At 41.4% G+C, this 9,943-nt stretch overlaps 1 protein-coding gene across 1 annotated transcript in view; it reads right to left on the reverse strand.

Annotated features, from left to right (window-relative positions):
• Positions 1 to 2,133: 2,133 nt before the first annotated feature.
• Positions 2,134 to 9,943, reverse strand: part of MMRN1 (multimerin 1) — a 45,849-nt gene continuing 38,039 nt past the window's right edge. Inside the window, exons 7-8 of the mRNA XM_009329762.1 lie at positions 3,872 to 4,018; positions 2,134 to 2,690 (exon numbers count right to left, since the gene is read on the reverse strand). Coding sequence (XP_009328037.1) covers positions 2,269 to 2,690; positions 3,872 to 4,018 — 569 coding nt within the window. The 3' untranslated portion in view covers positions 2,134 to 2,268. The remainder of the gene's footprint in view (positions 2,691 to 3,871; positions 4,019 to 9,943) is intronic.

The following is a 9,943-nucleotide window of genomic DNA, read 5'->3' on the forward strand; positions in this document are numbered from 1 at the left end:
ACACATTAAAATGACAAAATCATACAATGAGCGATTTGGGCTTGTGGTCATTATATTTGATAAAATTCAATGATACGGTAGGCCGAGTTAGTGTCGTATCAAAGATTTTGAGTGTTTACAGGAAAATATGGTATGCAACAGGAGGAAGGTCTGTAGCACACTCATTCAGGGTTCACGGTACATTAAGAATCCATCAGGTACAAAGAAGGAAGGATTTCTGGCCTGGAAAAAAAAAAATACAAAAAAAAAAAAAAAAAAAAAAAAAAAAGACAACAGCAAAACATCCCAACCTGTTAACAAGACTTGCAGTTGACCCTTAGAGTAGTGGCTCTGGGTTTTTCAGATCCTTCAAGGAAACATAGGATATTTTAATTACTATTTATGTGCTGCAAGATCCCTTAATGGTTAATTAGTGGATTTAGGGCCTCAGAAAATGGGCTTGGATTGGAAGTTTTCATCAATTCTCAGACGCTGTCCTTAAGCACAAGCCATGGTAGGATGCCCCCCTGAAGCTGGGAGAATGCCGTTCAGTGCTGCACACTTCTGCAGTTCAGGTAGCCAGTGCACACAGGCACACGCCCACAGACACGCTTCACTACCAATGCTCCTGGTGGAGAATGCGCATTTCAGTTTTGAACAACAAATATGTATCCACATACAGCATGGGAGAATTCAGTCATTTCATGCACATTCATCTTAAAATCTGGTAAGGTACATTAAGTAATACTAAGAAGAGAGCTGAAGATTCTCACGTGTTTTCAAGAAAAGTTCCTGACAGTGGAAAACAGAATAATTCAGGGAGCTTCAAAACATTCTGGGCTTCAATAAATTGGCATAGTCACTGGAGCACGCCGATTGACAATAACTGAATGTAAGGGCCATGGAAGGAGAGCATCTGCTCCTTTAAGAGCAGCTGGTCAAAGGAGCCGTAAACAAGAACATGCAGAGACAAACCTGCCTGACACATAGTAAGGGAGGTAGTGATGAGAACAATCCTGGTCGGTGGCACTAATTGGTAAGGACACGAGGAGTGTGAGAAAGTTTATTTTTTCAGCTGGGAGGATAAGGAAAGGGAGGGAGACAAACACACAGAGATGTAAAACCTGATCAATTAGCATTAGCAAAGGCAATAACCAGAAACAAACCTGGTCAGTCACACCAGTCCATGGTATATCAAGAAACTGCAGCAACCCAGGACTTTGCAACTGATAAGGATGAGAACCTGAGGGTTTATTTTTCCAGGCAGTCATAGCATGAACTAAAAATATTTTTTTATTGGATTGGTGCTTGGAAATCACATTCTGGTTTATGCAGACTGAAGTTCATTTCATCTTGCCTCAGTCGTTAGTGAATATAATGCAGAAACAAACAAAATCATAGATTTATAGAATTCAAACTTAGAAAGTACTATGATTATCTCATTTAACCTTGTGTACTTTACAGGCCAAAGTTTATGTGCTAAAATCTGTGTGAAGCCAATATAACGATGTTTGCTCAAAAACATATCACCTAAGGAAAATCCAGCTGCGGTTTAAATGCTTCAAGCAACAGAGAGACTCCACCAAATCCATTATAATGTTTTTCCCATGACTAATTATATTCAGTGCTAAAAATGAGCACCTTATTTCTAACCTGAACGTATCAACATGCAGCTTTTAAGTATTCCCTCTTGGTTTTTTTCTGCTAGATAAAAAACCAGTTTGTTATCATACTGGTTACATAAAAAATCATGAACCAATTGAACACTGACATATCAAGGTATGTGGTGAATAATGTCAGGCAAACTGAAAAAGAAATATGTGTTTTCCAAACAGAATATATACACATGATTATCACTTGATACAGTGAGCTAAGTAGTAACCCAGCATCTGAGTCATCAAAATCTAGCCATCACCTTTGGTATGCACTCAAGTTGTAAAGGAATAATCAAACCCAGCTTTGATTCGTCTTAAGAACTGATTCTCAGCAACCTTGTGCAAGTATGTTTATGCAATGTAAATGTAGAACATAATTAGATTTGTGCTTCCCAGTCATGCTCATACAAGGAAGATGCTTATTTTTCCCCCATCTCCAACCTGTGGACTCTCTTTGCAGATGTGCACATGGCTACTACGAAGCAACTTCCTGGAGAATCAGCACTTCAAATACCACCGCATTGATTACTTTGAGAAACCTACTGCTGTTAAAGAAACAAAGTATTTAAAGGCAAAGATAAATTCACAAGCAGGTTGCTTCATTTGATGGTAACTGTTTACATTTATGACTGACTTAGGTACGATACAGCAAGTAACCGCTGAACGTAGTTACTGGTGGATACTTGGCTGGTATAGAGCCGGTTGCCAGTCTGAGCCAGACTTCTTGACCATAATTTAACTCTAATAAAGCATTTCCAGTAATTACTCTGTCAGCGTACTTGTTACCATTAATATTTTCAGCCTGAAAAGTGAGTTTGTCTATTCCATCAATGACCAGATAGCCAGAGGCACGTGGACTAAATGATTCAATGGTATATTCAAAAATATAGACCCCCAGATATGGAACATGGAACTTCCCGGTTGCTGGGGCAAAGGAAGCTCCGTAGTTGACATCCAGATTGTTAAATCTGATGGGTCCCGGAGTCGTCATTCCATACGTATGAGAGGCAAAAAAAGCCACCATAGGCGCATATCTGTATGATCCTTTTGAAAAATCTGGAAAGGAATAAAGAACAATTTCAAGTAATGTTACATTGTATAACGGCAACTCGGACCAGCCAGAAGATTAAAAGCAGCTTTTCTGAAGTCACATCAACGAGGCGCTTGAGCCGAGTTAAATACTATGTTTTTGAGCCGAAACCAGGACAAACTGAAACATAGTATTTCTGCATAAACGCAGAGTTTTTCTGTATTGTATAAAAAGTAACTTTCCTCGCAATTAGTGCTAGGTGTATCCACAAAAGAACAATTTTAGAAACAGCAGGGGAACTTTGTATTTGTCTATACTATGTTATCATTAACGGAGCTGCTATTTTTCTTTTCTTTCTTCCCCCCTTCTCCCCCCCCAAGTTTTTCCCACCCCAGGATCTCTTTCATTGTTCATCTGTGTGTGCTGAAGCCAAGAATTTTCTCCACAAATCTTAGACAAACACTGAAGAGGTTTAGCACTCCTGACATTAAATGAAGGAATAAAAGTAGATGTTTTTCTCTTCAAGCTGAGCCTGCACACTATGATTCCCTGCCACTGTACAAATGATTTTATTCACTATTCATACGCTGTCATGAGTGAGAATCAGCCAAATGGCTGCTGAAAGCTGCATAAAATTCACATTCCATGTGGCCTGGATGTAAATTATTTATTTGTTTTCTGGACTTAATAAGCACAGTTTCCACTTAGCTTTTCTGAAATATCTGAAATTGTCTGAAAGGGCTGCATCCTTTGCTGATGAAAATCAGAGGAATGCCTAAAATGACTCCTTGATGCCATAGTCCCACACATCACAGTAGCTACTGGTATTTATAGAGCATTTGTGGCCGTGCTGAAGCTAGTATTCCCCAGTGATGTGATTTTACCTCCCCCTTCGAATTCCATGATATCATGTTCAAATACATCTATTGTACACCCTCCCACTCTGCACAACTCAGCAGGGAGCTTTCCAGTTATTAAGGCTGGTCCCAGCCCAATTTAATACCATCATCTGGTCATATTAAAGAAAGAGATTGTGCATCACCCATGGGGATTGATGTCTTCAGCACCAAAACACAGGACACTACTACTTGAGTTGGCACTCATTAAAGTGAAATGTGAGACCTTTGACCAGCAAATGCTCTCTAATTAGGCCCTGGGGCAGAGGCTGGTACTGCTAGCATATTGCACTACTAAATTTTTTACTTGCCGACACTCAGAGAATTGTCGTTCACCAGCTTCGTACTGCAGTTGGCTCCTCCAAAGGGGTGGCGACAAGCACAAATAAAACTCTGTCTGTCGTTGATACAGGTTCCTCCATTCTGGCACGGGGAACTGACACAAGCTGAATACTGCCCTGTGATAGAGAGGGAGGAAAACCAACCACCTCAGGTGCAATGTCATTACAGTGACACTTCCCAAGTTTTCAGTCCTTTGGAAAGCCTCTTTGTCAACTCATATAAAGCCGGTGGAATTTCTGCTGAGGTTCTGTGTGAAGGCCAACTTCAGATCCTGTCCAGGCTGTTCAGACCCTTTGCTAGTCCAGACTCCCTCTTTGCCTGAACACAGCATACCCTCAGCTGGCCTCCAAGATATTCAGAATTACCTATAAATGCTGAGTTCTGCTTGTCTCAGAGGGTCAAGTATATGTAATAAGATGAAAGATATTACAACTCTAACTTCTTTGGAGCATCTCACTCCACAAACATTATGAGAACCATCAAAAGATTGGGGTATCTGAACAGCTGTGATTGTACAGTCCAAGAGACCCCGTCAACAAACACTAACCTTTCCTTGCTCATTTCTTCCCTCCTGTCCTCCTTAATTTAATGACCTCCTTCCCTGCAATGTAAGTTTAAAGCCAGCAAAGCCTGGCTACAGCCAAGCATTAGGAAATTCTCCTTCTGCTGTTCCCTACCCTTCCATAACAATCTAAGGCAGGGTGGCTCTGCAGGTGATCCTCAGGACAGATTGAGTCTGGAAGACACTCATTCCCATAGGGAGATGGGGAGGCTGAGAATCCACCCCTCCTTGTCACAGCCTGACACAGAGACCTACAGTCCACCCAGCACCAGCTGCTCACTTCCCTCTTCCAGCTGTCACAGTGGCAGTGGACTTTTTGTGCTGAGCCCCATGCAGGTGGCTCAGTCTCCTTCGTCCCTTCTTGTATGGTTGCCCTCAGACACTATAGCAAACCAAGACACCAGTGAAAATCAGGCGGTCTGCAATCATGTGATTAAAGAAATATGTTGGATCAGTTAATTAATCTTTACTCAGAATGGAAATGTGCCAAGGCGCTTGGAGCTAACCATACTGCAGGAGCCCTTCAGAAACAGCAAAACTTGGAAGAGACAATACTGACATACCCAGTTTTATTTCCTTCTTTTGGTGAGACAAAATAAATAGTTATTTTCCTGCTGGTTCAGGCAAATCTGTGCTTTGGTTTGGTTTCACTAATACAGGCACAGAAGGCTGCTCTTCTTGGACAGAGCCAGCTTATCCTTGGTCGTATCAAAACACAGAATTTGTACTGCTGGTGTACAGGTTGGACTGTCCTGTCTATGATATTACTCACCCAGATGTGTCACAACCATCGCAGGAGAGTCTGGCTACTGGTGATGAATGATATCCAAACCACTTCCAGCACTTGTCCTTGCCCATAAATAACTCAGTTCCAGGATATCTACCAAGATTGTCATAAAAGTTTTGTATTGCAAGCAGCACAAATTATACCAAACAGGTGGTTTTGCGGAGCACCCTCACTGAGGATGTCCTTGCCTCTCTTACCGACTATGTATGAGCTGGCCAGATCATGCCCAGCCGATGCGGAGAAATCTGTCAGTCCAGTGCTGCTGAGCTCTGAGACAGTAACTACTGAGTGTAATTGTATAACGAGTTGTCATAGCAGTTTGGGGGGAAGAACATTCAGGCCACATTAAAAATTAAATATTGCTATGAAAAATTCTGAACACAAAGCATTCCCAAGCCATACATTTTTCCTTTCTCTTGCTTTGGTCAAATAAAAGTCAGATGTTTTAGAAAATTAACCTTTTCTTTGCCAGGATCTACCAGCAGAGCTCTGGAAAAAGAATGCCACACAGTCCTGTGACGGTAAATCTAGATTGGTAGGTGGGAACTGAAAAAGCCTTTCATAAAAGGGTCTACTTATTGCCAGGGAAATGTTGAACTGGATCTTCACATAGATATTTCAGTAATGCCCATAGTTATCTTCAGATTCGCATCCAGCCATTTCACAGACTGCTGCATTAAGGCAAACTATTTCTGTGAGAAATTTTAGTTCAGTGAGCAGCATGCTAAAGCACATTGTACAGTGCCACTTGAATTTGCACTGATGGAGCATATGGACTTAAAAACACAAGAGTAATTCTTTTCACAGAAAATAACATCCATCCCATAATTGCCTGAATCCCGTTGCCTGAAATAAAGCAATTTAGGACTGTCATGACCGGGGTCACAGCACAGGCAACTGGACATGAGGAAATAATTTTTTTCTTCTCAGATAATATTTTTGCTGCACACTTAATTGAGTTATTTTTCACTCTCATTTACCAAGCATCCACATATTTACCAAGTGTGAAAGGAAAGCAGAAAAGGAAGGAAAACAGCTGATTATGCTGATTGTATCATATTCCCAAAATACAAAATACCCGGCAGCCTCTCTGCTAATTGGCCTCTGCCCATCATAAACAATAAGTAAATCCAAGAAACAGGAAAAAGATCACAAAGGAAATGATAATGAGACTGAGACTAGTGTTTTAAGTCTGTTGAAGGGTGATTTTGCCTGAACTTAACCTTGGGGTCAAATCAAATTCAGACATAGCTTTACCTACAATAAATCCACCCTCCAGGTACAGCATTGCTTAACAGCAGCTGGGGAGTCTGCTCCATTTGCTAAAACTAGGAGAAGCTGTGAAGAGGTTTGAGTCAAGTTAGGATTTTCAGAGTAAGAGGTGAATGCCCTAGATCTCCTAGATTACTGAGCAGGTAATCTCTGTGTAACTTCCATGTGGTCTTACAATAGCATGTTTTTGCTGTCATTTCTGGCTGAGGCTGCCCCACTGCCCAGTATTTTCTTTTTCTTTTTCCTTGCTGAAGGGCATCCTGAGACACTATGTCTGTGTTCTCTGCTTGGGGTAAAGATGCCAAGAGGTTCAGATTAGGAAAGGATTTCCTACTATAGTACATATCCTATTTTTAATTAATCTTTCACGACTTAGTAGTGTGGATGAGTAAAAGAGAGAGACTTTATAAATTAAATTAAAGGCTTGAATTGCAGCTATTAAAAGCAGAGAATAAACTGAATGCAGTTGCTATTTACACTCAGTATGGTAGGAGTGAGGATAGCCAGTTAAAGCTGAGTTTTGCTGCTCTTTGGGAGAGCAAACAGCCAGAAGCTCTTTTGGGAAATAGACTGCCAATGCTGTACAAACAAATCTTCAAACAAATAATGAAGCTCTGTCAGTATCTGCTGGGGTGTTGTTTAGAAGCAAATCAAATATTTAGCAATTTAATGGTCTCCTTATGGAAAGAAGTGGCTCCAGTGGTTCAGTTTGGAAATGGCTGAACAGGAAGTAACTTACCAATATTTTCTCAATATTTAGTTATCAGTAACTGTCTCTCAGGAAGCCCTGGGAGATTGGAAGAGCCTGGGAATCTACTAAACCACCCTGCTCACGCAGGGGCAGACTGGTCGTCAGCCTACAATTATTAATCACCTCTGACTTAGCGCTCTCAGTCTGGCAGTGATAAAAGTGACGAGCATCCCCAGTAGCCTAGATGTGAGGAGTGCCAGGGAGCAGAGGGAGAGAGGCAGCCCCACTGGGACCGGCAACCAGGAACTGACGGTGACAGCAGGGCTGGTGCCTCACCTGAGAGGTGACAAGCAGAGCATGGCAGGCTGATCACGGCAACCAGAGTTAGCCACAGCCCAGCATGACTGAAAAGGCCTGGTACTTCAGCTTGAGCTGAAACAGGGATCCCAGGCCCATGGGCAGGGTGTACAGTGTGGGGACTAGGTCAGGATGCCCAGGGCAATTAAGGCTATCAGTGCACCCAGGGGCCCTGACAGGGAATTCAGGTATAAGCGCTGTGTAGGGTGTTTGTGGTGAAAAAAAGCGCAAAGATTCAGCCGCAGTGCTCTTGGGCAAAAAGTAAGGAGGAGAGGTGCCTCAGCTGTGCTCTCCAGTTTTGGGTGGGTGCAGACTGTCAAGACTGATCTGAGCTACTTGGACTCTGGCAACTCTGCTTCTCTGTTAAGCAGAGGTATCGAATGCTTCCAGTGTGATGATTTCAGGACCACTAAATTAAAAACAACAAAACAGTTCCATCTACCCGTTAGTCTAAAAAGTAAATATGCAAAATTGAAGTATATGTCATCAAACTGAGCTAGAATAACCATCAAACTTGTGCAATTAAAAAACAAGATGCAAAACATTTAAATAGGTTAATTTCACTGCAGGCTTGAATGATAAAGCAACAATGGAAGCTTGCATTTCTGTTAGGAGTCAGAAATCATGTGGAAACAAAATCAGAAATAAAACATAGAGAAAACAAGAATGAAAAGAAATTACCTCTCTCACACATGGATGCACTGTTTTAAATACATAAATAGCACAGCTGCACTCTCAGTTATTCATGTTGATGGGAGGGTGGTATAATCTGAACAAAGCAAAACCACAACTAATACAAGACATCCAACAAGAGAGTGCGTTCACCTTTGAAAGGCACGGCAGCCTCTAGGTTCTCTAGAGAGCAGACACAGCACTAAATGGCAACAGGAAAATGTGAGCTGAGCTAAGCTGCCCTCGCGCTGCATCACGCATTTCTGCAGTAGAACAGTGCATTGGAAGGTAGGACCAGACATAATCCATAACCAAGACTAACGAAGAGTTTACTGTATATTTTTTCCTTAAAGGCTGTCATCTCCCCTATGATAGCTACTTGAAGCTGTCTTAAGACCATTGCTTTTTTATTCACCCCAGGTCGCCATTACAGTTAATATCAGGTAAAGCATTAGATTTTTTGTCCCTCACACATATTGCAGCCTCTAGCTGACATAAACCTTTTCTTTTGTTCATTCCACAACATGGGAAGTCTCCAAACCTGTATGCCTCTGCATATGTAATGCAAACTCACATTGTTTCCCATTGATTTCAAATTACTATTGAGGAAAGTATTACCTCAGGGCCAAATCCTGAACACATTAAAGCCAATGAAAATCCCAGTCTGTTAGAGTAGGATCAAATATTGAACATGTTGGAATCAATGAGAATTGTCATTCACCTCTTTCTAGAATTTTATTCTAATCGTTTTGAATTGAAAAAGATGATCTAAGATCAAATACATTTTATAATGTCCAATTATGCCTTAGGGTTTCTTCTAGAAACTTTAGTAGAGCCGGCACATATCTCTGGATGGTCTCCTGGAACTTAGAGAGAAAATGCTTTCCTGGAGAAGTAAAATCTATCCAGGCAGAAGATGGATACTTGTTAATTAGGATAATGGTCTTCTTTAACTCACAGAAATGTAATGTATGACTTTGCTAGGCATGAAATATCGTTGAGTGCAAAAGCTCATTACCGATGGAAAAGTCTGCATAAACATTGCTATGTAGAAACCTTGCTTAAAAATAGGGCTTTTCAACATCTGCAAAGGCCTGCACTTTCTGTAAAAGCGAGCATACATCCAATGTTATCAAGCAAGCTATTTGTTAAAATTCAGCATGAGATAAATAATAGATAGGAAAGACATTAATTCATTAATGTGGAATTAAAAAACAGAGCAGGTGGCAGCTTCCTGTGCTCCAGGCAGGTAGCGCTAGTGACATTTTCCAACAAAGTAGAAGGAAGGATCAAAGGCATCACATCCCATTGCCCTTAGTTTTAATTGTGAACAAGGGTTTTGAATTTCCATCCTGTGCAGTGGCAGGAACAGGCAGAAAACAGAAATGACTGAGAAAGAATTGCCATTTCTAATATCAAAATAATCAAACTACTTTGTAGTAAGAATTTGGCAAATCTCGGTGCATTTTTAAGTGTGACTGTCCATTGGAATGGCTGTGTGTCCTCTCTAACTGAAAAGATAACCAAGGACTGAAATCCTTCAGTGGGGATGGCTTTCAGCAGAAGCCAAGATACTCATGGGGCTGAGGCTTTAAAAAGGATCCTTTCCATTGATTACTGAAAAGTGCTGTACCTAGGACAGGAGGAGATGAAGGAGGGAGCCGGGGAAGGGGAGGGAAGAGGCACGGAGAGGGAGAGGG

Source organism: Pygoscelis adeliae, unplaced genomic scaffold, assembly GCF_000699105.1.
Source record: "Pygoscelis adeliae isolate BGI_AS28 unplaced genomic scaffold, ASM69910v1 Scaffold67, whole genome shotgun sequence".
Classification (NCBI taxonomy): Eukaryota; Metazoa; Chordata; class Aves; order Sphenisciformes; family Spheniscidae; genus Pygoscelis; species Pygoscelis adeliae.